The 14,757-nt window shown below is 35.5% G+C and overlaps 1 protein-coding gene across 1 annotated transcript in view; it reads left to right on the top strand.

Moving 5' to 3' along the window:
- The window catches only part of SUGT1 (SGT1 homolog, MIS12 kinetochore complex assembly cochaperone), a 33,426-nt gene that overhangs the window by 7,904 nt on the left and 10,765 nt on the right, over window positions 1-14,757 (top strand). Inside the window, exons 6-11 of the mRNA XM_036228912.1 lie at window positions 2,318-2,371; window positions 2,759-2,775; window positions 4,601-4,635; window positions 6,172-6,268; window positions 7,059-7,166; window positions 14,351-14,441. Of these exons, the coding sequence (XP_036084805.1) occupies window positions 2,318-2,371; window positions 2,759-2,775; window positions 4,601-4,635; window positions 6,172-6,268; window positions 7,059-7,166; window positions 14,351-14,441 (402 nt within the window). The remainder of the gene's footprint in view (window positions 1-2,317; window positions 2,372-2,758; window positions 2,776-4,600; window positions 4,636-6,171; window positions 6,269-7,058; window positions 7,167-14,350; window positions 14,442-14,757) is intronic.

Here is a 14,757-nt window from a genome sequence, read left to right as displayed (position 1 = left end):
GCAATGCTCAGTTACATCCAGTTTTGCTGTCAGCCACCTCTTAGGGTTTTGCGATACCTTAGGACACATTTTTCTAACAGAATAAATCTAGATAAAGCACGGATGCTCACAGACGTGGTTCAAAGCTGTGGCAGGTAATACTGAGATGCTGAGTGTGCACAGTCATGGGCAAGGAGCTTGGCTGGGCCGCTCTCGCTGGCTGTGTCTCTTTAGAAGAGATGCTGTGTCTCTCTAAAGGCTCCTGCAAATCAAACACTGAAGCAGAATTCTTTTTGAATTTCTTTTGGTTAGCAAAAACAGTACTAATGTAGGCACGTCTTTGGTAAAAACGAAGTGGTATACGGCCAATTTTCGAAAAGCGGGGGATACCCGTATGTGAAAATTATCACAGCGCTATAGATATCTGCGCATGTATCTAGAATTGTAAGAGCCCCAAATCAAAATATCTGAAATACTAACAGATTGTAAGTAATCTCATAGATAATTATAGACTACATAACCCTAATTGTGTACTGTAGTTTTATATTCATCTTACGGTAGAGTGTTACCACAGTTCTAAAGAAGTGGTTCCTAACTCTCTGATTTTGGTTTCACTCCCTGGGGGCCATTTGGCGATGTCTAAAGAGATTTTTGGTTGTCATGATGGTGGGTGGGGGTGCGCAGCTGACATGCAGTGTGTAGAGCAGGGATCCCGCTAAGTGCCCTGCAGTGCCCAGGCGTTTCTCGTTCAGAATGTCACTAGTGCTGAACTTGAGAAACCTCGCTCTGAAGTATGATGTGGTTATATTTTTTAAAATTTACTCTGTGCTGCTTTGAATATTCGCTTTTCTGCTATATCCTACTTAAGAAAGGACATTAGGCCCAACTTTGCAGATGCAACCTACAAATTGGGAAAGAACAGATCTAGGCAATAGTCTCAAACTTGATTATCCCAAGTGCAGTATATGATTATTCAGTGAGCAGGCCAGCATATCTGCGCCTTTAGCAAAGTCTCAGAAGTCATCTAGTCTCTCAATGCATGTTTGAAGACTCAGAATCAGAGACATGAGTCATTCCATCTTCTAGATTTCTAAGCCTCATTCCTTATCTTATTAGAACAACAGAAAGTTCCCTGCCTAAATTCGTTCATTCAGTAATATCTTATCATGCCATTGACTTTTAGGATTATGTCAGAGGTGACCTCAGAAGGTGTCTGCTCTTTGGTAAAATTACTGTTGAGGATATGTAATTTAAAAACAAATTAGTCTTTTAACTTAATTCCAGGAAGAATTTATGTTAAACTATTAGGCTTCCATTATTAGCCAGAGTAAGAAGTTTATAGCTCACAGTATTACCTTGCTTTCCCTTTGTATGGTAGGAAGCTTGGCTTGTTTACTGATTAATTTGAATAATAGGCTAGTTAAATCTAGGATTTTACTACAATTGTTTCCCACTAGAAAGAAATGAGTGTGTGCGTGCGTAAATAAGTTAAGGCCTGTGCAGTTGAATTTCATTTCTAAATTATTGAATTAGAAAATTTCATTTTAAGAAATTTCTTTTTATTTTTCAGAATCATTTTGCTTGTGGTTAGCTTGAATTAATCTTTTATTTAGAGTACTTTTACTAATTTTTTTAGCATTATAATAGATTCTGTAACTGTATATATTGTTATTCCGAGTCTTCAGAAGTGAATAGTTTGCTTCTCTACATGTTTATATTGCCGCCTGTAAATATATAGTTTACTGCCTATAGTCTTGGCTGCCATGGGACTTGGAGAGATGACAAAACTCCACAAAGTATAAAGATGCTCCTTGGTATTGGTAGGAAAGACGTAGGAACAGGTAGAGCCCCTGAGAGAATAGTGGACAGAATAGGTGGGTAGCTGCATTGGAGAGCAAACCGGGATTGGGAGAGGCTTCTGGACCTCAGCCCAGCTGCCAGTTACCAGGCCCCCTCCCCACCCTAGCTGATGGCGTATTAAGAATCTGCTAAACGTCAGATTTTGTTCTGTGTGAGGAAGCTTAAGAGGAGAAGGGTGAGGGGAACTGTAGATTATCTACACCTGGGAACAGTAAGGTCGACTGTGGTTAAAACTAATTTGTTTTTAATTAAAGTTTTTCAGGATGAACAACTAAATGTTAACCTTAATATTATATTTGTAGCTATAATATTAGGGTTGCTGTAAGCTCTGTTAGGACACGTATTTTTGTCTTAATTCATTGCTGAGTCCTCAGTGCCTATAACAATGGAACATAGCAGCTAAGTATTTAGTAAATATTTGTTGAATGAATATTTGGATTGTGCATATGGGATTTTACAGTCAGCTTGTTCTTTGTAGGTGCAGATGCTGATTTTGTTGTCTGGGTTAAGAGGTGTCAGGAAGCTCAGAATGGTAAGTACTTAGGTTTCCTGTGATATTTCAATTTAAAAGTAAACATTTGCCATTTTTTGATTTAAACAAATTTGTTTTTAACTTTATAACGTATAAGGAGTACATATTCTCTTAGGGATTTCCAAAGGTATTCTAATTTTTGCCTAGTTTGTTATGTTGAAAAGGAGATTTGGGTGAATTTGTTTTGCAGTGGTATTACTGGTCAGTAATTACTAAGAAGTCGAAAGTGACTCCAGGATGCAAAATTAAACCACTTTTCTTTGTTTAGAATGTATAAAGAATTGGTTTGCTTGATCAGTATGTTTGTGCCATAAAAAAATCACGTATGCAACTTTACCTGTAAATATGCTGCTGTCTGAAAAATTTTCCTTTTTGTGTTTTTAATAGGATCACAATCCACAGTGGTAAGTCCCAAGTTTTTATCCTTCATGTTTTTATTTAATTAAAAAAATTACCGTATATCTTTGAGACAGAACTTTGATCTTTTTCTCAGTTTAAATATTAAGGAATTCCATTTAAATACTTGTTCTTTCAGTAACTGAAATAACAACATTTTTGGGTGATACAAAAATAGAAGTTTATAGTCGTAAAAAAGGATTGGGCTCTTTTAATGCATTTAGCGTGTATGTGATTCATGCTGATTTGGTATTATAGTTTAATCAGGATGGTTGTTTCTTTACTGAAAAGTCATCTCATTTAGATTAAACAGTTGCTGTCTTAGAAGCACTTGCAGGGCTTGTTATGGCATCTGCCAAGACACAAAGATTAAACTGATTTGGAAATGTTTATCTCTGTCTAATTTTATGTTATTTTGGACATGAAGATTCAAGTCTTTCACTTATTAAAAATTATGGTGGAGATTGATTTTTTATTTTAACCAACTTAATTTGTATGTAACACAGTTAAATATGGCTAATGGTTTTTTAGCAGTGATCATTACATATTTAGTCAAGGATTAAAATGATGAGTTGGTAGATGTGTTTTCCTGACTCTCATGGGCAGTTATTTAACCTTTTTGACTCTTTCTTATCTGTCTTCTAGAATTACGTTGTGACATTGAGAAAGTCATTTATCCTTTGAGCTTTCTTCGTGTCTAATCTGGGCCTGATAGAGCTAATCTCAGGCAGGTTGTGAGCGTTGGGCCGGTTCTGTGTGTGCGTAATGAGTGGGGTTTTCAGCATCACTGAAGGGAGCCCCATTCAGCTATCCCTGTATCTCTGGGCTTCTCTGTATTCCTAGGACGATGGGTGGGGAATGGGCTGGAGGTGGTGTTGGCTTCTTTTACCCGCTGATATTTTTGTCCAGGTCTTAAATATTTGGGGTTTGAGACTAGGAAAACAACAGAGTGGCATTTGGTTAAAACAAAGACCGTCTAGGGCTGCTAAAGGGCTCTGTGGCTGTGTCACTGTAGTTCAGTCTTCCTTTCTCTTGGTACATAGATGACCTGGAATAATCTGTTCTAGTTAGTATCCCCACTCGGTATCATCTAGCTTCAGGTGTTTCTCACTAGCTAACACTGGAGAGTAAATCTGAGTTAGATTCAGATCTCTTGAGTGGTTTTACTTTCTTCCTCCAAACCCCATCTCTTCCCTTCTAATTTAGCTACAACTTAGAGGCCACAACTCAAGGCAAGTCCTTTAGATTTACATAGCCTTGACTGGCACACGAGTTGTTTAGGAAAGTGTGGATTTGTCAGGAGCCCCTTTGTTTCTGGAGAGCCACTGTGGAGTGTTTGTGGCTGAGGGGCCATAAATGAAGTGAGATGTTATCAGGAAGGCACCATGGAGTGTTCTTTCACATGTTCCAGAACAGCGTTTGTCGCATGGCTAAGCATGAAGTCTGTACGATAGTCTAAAAAGTGGTTGTTAAGTGTTACTGTTTTCAGTTTAGAGACTTACCAAATCTGGAACTGGATATCTTACATGTAACCATTTTCAATGATACCTTTGAAAAGTTTTCTGGTTTGTTAATGTTTTTTTTTTTTTTTTAGAAGAATTTTTTTTTTTTTTGAAATTAACTCATAAAATTATGAAATGCTGAATATTCAAATTTTTTGTGAAGCCTGTTAACAATTATGGATACCCTGTTTTCTCTTTGAAGGAACTCTTCATGTAGTTATTCCATATTGAAGTAACTATAGCTTTGGGTAAATTAATAAAACATACATTTTAATATGCAGTTGCCAAATTAACTTGAAAAAATCTTTCTCTTTCAACTTGGCAAAATCAGTCTGCAACCCAGCGGACTCATCAATCAAAAATCAAGTAAGTATTTATTTGTCCTAAAACAGTGCATGATAAATATGCCTAAAGGGAAAAAACTGTTATTTAGTAGTAAGCAAGTCTTTACCCTGTGATTTTAAGTGTTTCTTCATGTTATAGCCTGGAAAAACTAATTCTAAGGCTGTTTATTGATTAGTATTAGTGTATATATTAAGGTTAAATTCAAATTATTTTTCTACTTTAAACTTCATCTGGTTTCATATTAGTCACCTTTCCATATATTAAGGAGGGCCTCTTCCAATTAAGTTATTAATACACAGGTAAATAAGGTAACAGTAGGTTCGATAGAATTGTAACTTAACCTGCCTTTTATATTTGGAGTAAATTTTTCATAGAATAATTCTGCATGAGTTGAAAGTGACTTGCTGAGGGCAGCAGTTACAATAAGGAATAAGCATCTAGCGGGTATTTGAATACTAATTATTTATTAGCCATGCATACACCTTGTATTCTTAAGACCGTGACAGAAACAGGAGGCATTGATTTGGAGCTTTGCATCCTCACTGAATTTCAAAGGGAAACTGTGAGACTCTTAAAAAAAAGTTCATTTCTTTAATCAAGGTGCATTTTAATTACCTAAAATGGTTTGGAAATATTAAAATAATTTATTCAATGTTCTTTCTAAAAAAATACAAGATGACTCTCCAAGTGCCTAGTAGACAAGAAACTTTGACTAGTAGCAGCAGGGGTAGGAGACCAACATCAAATAATAATTATGGTGTTTGGAGCATAAAATAATGTTGACTTAATAAATATATTGTGTACCAGGTAATGTGCTTAGTCTTAGAATAGTAATAGTGGCGTGATAGATAAATAGTTCTGCCCTTAAGGAGTTTTAGAGCTTTCAGTGGGAAAGATGCACAGAATTTCTAGGCACTCTAGTTGTCCCACATACCTTGAGATAGAAGGAAGATGTTGTATTTAATGTTATGCCCAGCAGGATGATTTATTTTAGCATGTTGCTTCTGCTTCCTGTGCTCAGGGCATTTTGCCCCCCTGCTTCAGTTTAGAAACATTGGAGTGTGGAGTCAAGCTGACCTGCTTCCAGTGTACCCCCTGCCGCTGACTGGCTAATTACTTCACCCTTATGAGCTTATATTTTTTCATCTGTAAAATAGGAATAGAAGTGCTTCATTTAGTATTAGGTTGAAATGAGAGTGCAAAAACTATTGGAGATACCACCAATAACTGTTAGCCGTTTAGAATAAATTTCAACTTAACATTAGCTTAAGCACAACAGTATCAGATATAAATCAGAACCCAGAAAATCTTGTATTTAAATCTAATAGAAAGATTTGGGGCATCATCTACCTTATTCTTCTTTCCCATTAGTAGAGATCGTAGGAAATTAGTTACTTAAAATTATTTCTGTGAATCAACAGCTGCTTTGCTATTTTGTTCCACAAGGTGGAGCTCTTGTTGTTTAATTCGATTATAGTTTTTATCTTGACAAAACACAAAGAAGCAACAACTTTAAGAAAACTAGAAGTTCTAAGTTTCTGTTTTCTTTCCTAATAGGTATGACTGGTATCAAACAGAATCTCAAGTAATCATTACACTTATGATCAAGAACGTTCAGAAGAATGATGTAAATGTGAAATTTTCAGAAAAAGAGGTCATTAGTCTTTGAACCTTTTTTTAATGTTGAGATTAAATACTTCTATTTACAAATATAGTATATTGCAGAGTAATCTATAGCAGTAAGTCATATACTATTTCTTCCTAAGATGATGTAGAAAATGCTGATGAAAATCTAAAGCATTGCTCTTCAATTCGAATCATTTTAATTTTTGAAACAACAGTTTATGTATACTATAGTTTATGGCTAGATGCACATTATTTCCTCTTTAGTCTTGGAATGAGATTTGTTAGGAGAGAAAGCAGAACTTGATTGACAAATATGAAAGGTGTTAGTAAGATATATAGTTACGTTTGTGTGGTATGCTTCATGAAGAAAGGCCTACTTAGTTACATGATTTATACATCTTAGAATTTACTAACTGTATTAAGTATGACTTTCCATGTGTTGGTTTCTTAGCATTTAGGAAAAAACGTTTTGATAGACATTTAAGAGTTAGTGGTAGAACCAGATGTTTGGCATGTGAATACTTTTTGTTACTACATTTTGCCCTCGTTTATTGGGTTCTTTGAGATTTAAATGTTAAATATGTATCATGAAACATTTTCTGCTATTTAGTTATGTATGTGACACTACATGTGAAGAATACCAGGTGGAAAAAAAGGGATCGTTTTGAGGTTCTTAGATCTCTATATAAAGATATCCCATATAAAGTGTTTAGAATAATCTGTAACAATATTGAAGATCTGTAATTATATTCAAATTAAGTATGTTATCCTTCATTATATAAATGTAGAAAATTTTCTGTTAATTTTGTCTTCATTAGTTGTCTGCTTTGGTGAAACTTCCTTCTGGAGAGGATTACAATTTGCAACTGAGACTTCTCCATCCTATACTACCAGAACAGAGCACATTTAAAGTACTTTCAACAAAGGTAAGACAATTAAAAAAGGTTCTTAGTAGGAATATTTTCAAAGTATAGAAACATTGGTCAACCCGTGTGATTATAAGCTTGTAGATCCTTTTAGCTACATAACATTAAAAAGAGACAGGTAAATAATGATAATTTTTGATAACAGTTTTCCCCCTCAAAATTCTAGAACAATGGAGTGTAAAAAATCTGTTTTATCTCTGCGGTGTTCGTATGCTTATTCAGACAGGTATAATACTTCTCAGTAAAGAGGTTTTGAAAAAAGATATAATAATCAGCTTCTCTCTAAGATTTGATACTGACAGTATCTCTTCTCTTGAACTTTCTGTCTGCCCTCTTGATATACAAACACTTTTCTCACCTTATGCTGTTAACAATACATACTACTATAAAGATAAATCTGCCCTTTTGTTTTTAGTTAAAGTAAATTTGTTATGAGAGATTATTTAACAGTTTAAATTGCAGTTTGAGTATATAATTTTTAGATTTCTTTATATTTTTAAAAAGTAAAATATTCAATAGAATTAAAATGCAGAGAATATTTTAAGTATCAATCAAAACATGTAGATAGTATATAATTAGGAAAAATTGAACTGAAAATCAAAAAAATCTGGCTCTGGTTCTTTGCTTGACCTTTAAATTTAGTCACAAAATGGCTATAGGAGTAAATTTTCATCTATAAACATGAAGGGTATGGACTAAATGAGCTCTGCATTCCATTTTTCTGTAAAATCATATGAAGGTATATGATGAGTTAATGAGAATGAATGATACAGACTTTTTCTATTACTACACCTTTATACACACGGCCTACAATGTATTATGTTGTTAACTATTGTGTTTAAGTTCTACGGACATGTGAATTGTCCTATCATAGGACAGAGTTAGAGCCAGCCCGTGTCATGAAGAATGGCACCTGGGCCTTCAGAAAGACGAGGACGTCTGCAGAGGGTTGGAGTAGGAAGTGCAAAGTAAAGAAGCAGCAGTTTTTTGTATCCAGTTAAAAACGATCTGCCCAGTTGTTTATTTAAAGAGTACAAAGATGTTTAATTAGGTGAGAGAGGAAACAGTTGCTTGGATGGTGGAAAGTGAGGAAAAGGAACAAAATCTTGTCAAGATTTTTATCTTGCTGGCTCCATCCACGTAGTGTAGAATTTGTTTAATAAAAGAATATTGGTTAAAAATCAAGTACAAAACTATAGATTTGGGAGAGAGATGGGTCAGAAAATTACAGGTTCGGCATTTTTGTACTTATTTCTATCAAGAGGTTGTTAATGCACGTCCTTTTGAAGTAATTTAAATGTCAACAAAATTAAATTACTGGTAAATGACTTAAAATGGTAAATGACTTAAAAACTTGTGTCGCCGAGCCACACCATATACTTACAGAAGAATGTTATGTGTGGTAGATAAAGAGAACAAATGGATGTTCACCAGGTGAGAGTGTGGTGGAGGATGGGAGGAAAAAGTAAACGGGATTAAGAAATACAAATGGATAGTTATGAGAATAGTTACAAGGATGTAAAGTCCAGTGTAGGGAACACGGTCAATATTGTAATAACTATGTGTGGTCTCAGATGGATACTGGACTAATTGGAGAGATCCCTTCATGAGGTATATTACTGTCTAATCACTGTGCTGCATACCTGAAACTAATATAGTGTATGTCAGCTACAATTGAAAAATAAATTGAAAAATGACAACAGTATGTGCGGTAAATGCACAAGTCTGTGTGGCTGGAATCAGGGTGTACCCGAGCACTGTCGTCTCGCGCTGTTCATTCCTTTGAGCCGTGCGAGTGCTTGTCGGTTCTAAGCATCCCCAGCTCTCCCTGCGGTGTCCCTGACTTGCCTTTTTTGCCCTTTCTCTTCCTAAATGCTACATGAGTACTTTCCTTTCTTGTATACTAATTTGTTTATATGTAATTTTATTTTCTTTGCATTTAGTAAGTTTTGAGGATGAGAAGCATGTCATACTTGTGTCTTTGTGTACGTTTTAGGTAGGTTGCCAGATAAAGTACAGGATTCCCAGTTAACTTTACAAACATTGAATAATTTCCTGTACATTATATGTTGTGGGTGCTCAATAATTGTTCAGCAAATGAATTTAAATTGAATTCAGACGTTAACCATGTGAAGTTGGCAGAGTATTTTCATTTTTACAGGTGAAAAAACTGAGGTTCATGGAGTTTAAATGCTTCCCCAAGTTTACACAGTCACTGAATCGTTCAGTCTGGCCCAGGGAGGGGGAATGCTTTTACTTATGTAAAGGTGGTGTTTCTTTGCTTTGGTCTTTCTAAGTTTGGGATTAAAAAATTAAGATTCTAAGGATGTATTCTGAAGGCTGATCATTTTTCTTGTTCTAGTCTAAAGTAATATTACTCTGTTAAACTACCAACTTTTAGGCTGTATTTTACGGGAAACAAAGAATTGTACAGTAAGTCCTCGCTTAACATCTTTGATGGGTTCTGCAGCTTTAAGCGAAACCACATCTGATGAAACCAGCGCTACCGTAGGCTGCTTGATGCAGATGCATTACGCTTCTGTGGCACCTCATCAGTGTGCCAGCAAAACGACGTTAGTGAAATGGCGTTCTTCAAGGGCCTGCCGTGCTTGATTATACCTTCAGGGAAGTGAAAATGTCGAACCCTGTTTCATACAGCAGAGGGAGACAGTGTTAAAATATTGAAAATAAAATCTTTCTCGGGTTACTGAGCGGTATTTAATGGTGACTGTAAGAGGGGGAAATAGCCAAGTAATTCGTTTTTCCTGTATATTCCCATGTCCTGAATCCCGTATGCGAATTGAGAAAAGGATGCATTTTGCTCAGAAGAATTTGCTTAAAATTACAGATTGTATAAAAATCTATGGTTTAAATGGGTTATTTTTTTGTTTTTGAGAATGTTTTTTCCCCACCTTCAAGGTCGAACGAATGTTGCATTGTCATCTATACCCATTGGTTAAGTGATAATAACTCAAGTGAAATATAATTTGCAATGAAAATAAGAAATAAGACCTTTAAATTAATGAAATAGTATTTCAAGTCAGAATTCATATTTTCAGTGTCTTCGGTAGTCATTTTTGCTTTTTACTGAATATCAGCTTTCATATCGTCCTGTTAATCCATTTTCTTTATTAAGAAACTATAATGTTTCTTTTGTTCCATCTTGTTAATTTTATAACAGGATTTTCTGCTCACAGTCATAGAATTATAACTTCACTGATAGCTATGCTATGCTGCAAAATACTCATGTTAAAGATTAATATTCACTCTAAGTAAAAAAAAAACAAATTTTCAAAATCTTTCAGAGTTAATTTGTCCTTATGGAAATGTTCTTGTGTTCCTGTTTTAATCAGTGATTTTTCTATATTATATCAATATAAACTATGAAGGCTTTTAACTGGAACCATGGGAAATAAAAATGTGTGTCTTTAATTAGAGACAAATAGCTCCTTTTTCCTGCATAACCCACTAAAACGTGAGACGTTTTAGAGTGAATTCCTGTTCTTAATATACACAGAAGAATCCCAGTGATGATGAAACGGAGCTGGGGTTATGCGGGGTGCTCCTTTTTAAACACAGACGTGGGGGTTTGGGGGTGTTCCGTCTTTATGGTACAGCGGTAGTAATAGTGATTTCTTTTTTTAAATAACTGAGTTGTTGCTGATGTTTAAAGATTATAGACCTTGGAGTGTATTCTTACCACCTTTTCTATTAATGTATATTTATGCATTTTTTAAAGAAAAGGCTTTTATTGTACATACTACCTGTAGCTAGCTTTGAAACTGAACCTGTACATTATGGATATTTTTTTCATGCCCTTAAATATTCTATAGTAAAGTATCTTGTCGTATGCATTTACTGTAGCTTATTTAGCTAGTCCCATATGTTTGACCTATGTAAAATCATAGTGGGTAACTGTTTTGACTGCTGTGTATTATTCTGTGTATCTTTAAAAGTAACACGTGTAGGTATTTTTATCATCTGTTTACAGGTATGGAAACTGAATCCAGAGTTGTTAAATAATTTGTCTAGATTTCTAGCTAGTTATGATGATGAAGAAATTGAAATAGCATTCTCTTATTTGTCAGACACAGTGTTATATTCTTTTCACACATGGTCTCATTTAGTCCTCATGAGAACCCTCAGTGACTTAAGCCCTATTCCATTTTACAGGAGAAACGGGGGCTCAGTGAGATTAGTTATTTGCTCAGAGTCGTATATCCAACAAGTGGTGCAACTATTTGTGTTTCTGTAAACATACAACCGATTTTTTGTCTTGTTCTCAACCTCTGCTGCTTTCTAAGGAAATAAGTAACACTTCTAGCAGTAAAAGACACTTCCAGCAAGTTATTCTTTCTTAGCTCTCTCATCTCGAAAATTTGAATCGTATTCTTTTATAGGGTTGTTCTGTTGAGCGAGATGATGTTTTGAACCACTTCATACATGGGGTGTGTAATACTTGCTCAGTAAATATTTTTGCCATTATTGTTTTATCCCCATTATTTAGGCTTTTATTCAGGTTATAAAAGCAATAAACACTTATCAGAAATTTCTGAAAAACGTAAAGGAGCTGAAAAAATAATCACTCAGCTTTAACTACTTATGAAATTTTGACATACTTCCAGACAACTAGATATTTGCCATTTCTTAGGTCTGTTACTACAGATAACATACACTGGGATTTTTCGTTCGTGGGAGATGTCAGTTCTGATAGATTTCAAGAAGAGTGGAGGCTGTGACCCGATGTACCAGCACAGTGCCTGGCTCAGTAGGCACTCAGTAAATGTTCGAATTGAGCTATTAGAACTTTGGAGAAGATTTTTCAGTTCTTCATTCATTACCATTTCTTACGTTTTAAAAAATGATTATAAAATTATTTGAGTGTAAAAATAAAGAAGCTAGGTGTGCAGTCTGGCCTCAGGGAGACTGAGTATAAAAAGGAATTCACAGAAAATTAGTCCCCCCCTTTTACCTTTAAAAAAAAAAAAACTGCTTTAAATGGTTTATTATGTGCAGCTATTTTAATGAATGGATTAAATATAATTTCAAGTCAGCATGTGTCAGTTGAAACAGGTCATGATTAAGAGCTTTGACTCTGGCCTGGTAAAGGCGTCTTTGTACGTAGTGCACAGTTCCTCAGGTTGTGGTGGCTCAGGAGATGGGAGGGCTGGTGTGTGCTGCGCTTCGTGTAAAACAAGGAACTTTTTATGGTGGTGGGAACATGAGGTGCGAATGTGGGGCGCCCTGTGCTGGAGATCGGTTAGCAATAGTGTCGATGCACACACCGCTTGCCAGGTCTTCATTTCCAGATGAGCCGAAAATTAAAGGAACAAGATGCAATTTTAGGGGAATGTTAATAGCCTTTTTCAGTAACCCTGCTGTGTCATTTCCAGCTTTTAGAGTTCTGTCCCTTTTAGATAAATATCCCAGCAATGACAGCTTAAAATAACCAGAGTGCAATCCCTCAGTACTGTATTTGAGAAAAATTGGTAGTATTTTATTTTACAAAAATTTATCTTAGTTTATTTTAGGTAATTCTAGGTATTATCCTTAAAAAATATTTGTGTTTATGTAGAATTTGAACATGTACATTACATTGAAAATACTATGCTTTTTGCCCCTTTCTCAGTGACATTTGTTTCATGTTTTTCTCTCATTATGAAACAATTTTTTGTTAACCTTTCTGTGCTCCTAAAAAATGATTACTCTAAGATCATACCCCTTCCATGCCATCACTTAAGTCTGATTAAAATATGGAGGCAGATTTCTCAGTGTTTTGTTAAGGTAGTTTAAAATGTAAATTTTAAGGATTTGCTTACTAAATTCAGGTCGTAGAAAGATTACCAGTTATTGCTAATTTAAGTGATTCATCAGATTTAAAGGAATCAAAGAATCAAGATGTGAACTGGCTTTTCTTTTTGTTAAATCTGTCTTTTGATTTTATTCTGTTTACAAAAGTAATAATTCTTTGGAAAAAAATGTTGGCGTATAAAATACCATTTGATTCTTAAAACTGTTTGCATAGAAGTTATTACTGGTTACTGTCACTATTAGTGCTAATTTTTTGCTAGGCCAAAAATGGGGATGAGAAAGAACACTATTTGAGTAAGGAAAACAAAAGATAGATGTAGACCGTGGAGACCAGCCTTGATTAGCCAGTAGAAGATGCTTTCAGGATGCTGCTAACATTTCATTTTAGTAAGTGACCTTAGCTTAGTGTTCAGAAGCTGTTCATAGCCTGATTTAACACCTTTTTTTCCATCTGTGTTTTTCACTGCTCTAACATAAATCCCGAACTTGAAGCAAATTAGTCTTCTCCCTACTTCCTGATGCACTGTGTCCCCTTGCACGGGGCTCTGGTCTTAGGCTCTTCCTTTTGCTTTCGGACACCTGCCACATCCATCATAGTAGATGCTCCTTCCGCTCTCAGCTCTTCAAGGCACCCGGAAATCTTTCCTGATCACGTGTGGGTGTGGGCTCTCCTGAGCCTTAAGTCATTTATTTGCCTCTAGAGTTCCTTTCTTCAAGTGTCTCACATATTCCAAATTGTCGAGGATATGTCTTGAATGTTTTTTAAAAATCCCCCACATCCCTGAAGAGTATACCTTGCTTATAGTGGGTGTTTAATAATTATTGAATGAACGATTGTGAAAATGTTGGCATTAGTCATATTGTTTTTATGCAAAGGAATGAATTTTCTTCACTCTAACACAGGTTAACGTACATGCAAAGGTAGTAATTCCTTTCGAGCAGTGGTGGGCACTGTTGCATTTGGGGCTGCATCCTTGCGGGGCTTGCCCTAGCCGACGTCTTAGCACCGCCTGGTCTGTCCTCACTAGATGTCAGCAGCACCCTTTCTTCTCACCAGTTATGATGCAGTGTCTCCAGATGTCACCAGAGGTCTTGGGGGTCACTGTTGCTCTTGGTTGAGAAAACTACATTAGAAGAAAAAAGCATAAGGATTTTAAGACCCTTCTTGTAGTTTTTAATGTGTGTCGTTTTTAAAGGATGGCTTTTAAGTAGAAACAAATGTTTCAGAATTCTTCAAATTTAACCTTGTCTAATTTAAAAAGACTATCTCAAGGACACTGTTAATTCTTATGAAACTTTGATAACTTAAGAAAAATGCATTTTTTATGTCTATTTTACATCGAGTAATGGATTTTATTTGCTGTTTGCTCCAGATTGAAATTAAAATGAAAAAGCCAGAGGCTGTGAGATGGGAAACGCTAGAGGGCCAAGGAGATCTGCCGAAGCCAAAACAGTTCGTAGCAGGTTTGTTTTGTGGCCTTGATGAGTTTTAAATTCAAATTGTATTATATAGTTGAAATTAAGTGGTAATGAGCATTCTTTCTGCTTTCATTATGTTCCCAAGGGACGGTACATTGAATATAATAGGGTTGCTCTGTAATGAATATGAAGTAGCCTTTCTCAGGAAGGCTCACCCTTAAACTCTAAGAGACTAAATGAGTGGCAGCAGAAGCCCAGAAAGAGTTGGGATCATTGTATACTTGTCAGTTTACATCAGTTGGGGGTGGTTTGTTTTCGTGTGTTGGATTTGTCCTGTTGCTGCCTTTCGTTTTATAAGTCA

The sequence above is a fragment of the Rousettus aegyptiacus genome, unplaced genomic scaffold, assembly GCF_014176215.1.
Source record: "Rousettus aegyptiacus isolate mRouAeg1 unplaced genomic scaffold, mRouAeg1.p scaffold_m13_p_11, whole genome shotgun sequence".
NCBI classification, from domain to species: Eukaryota; Metazoa; Chordata; class Mammalia; order Chiroptera; family Pteropodidae; genus Rousettus; species Rousettus aegyptiacus.
Note: the sequence above shows the minus strand (reverse complement) of the source record. Positions and strands in the feature narration are given on the sequence as shown.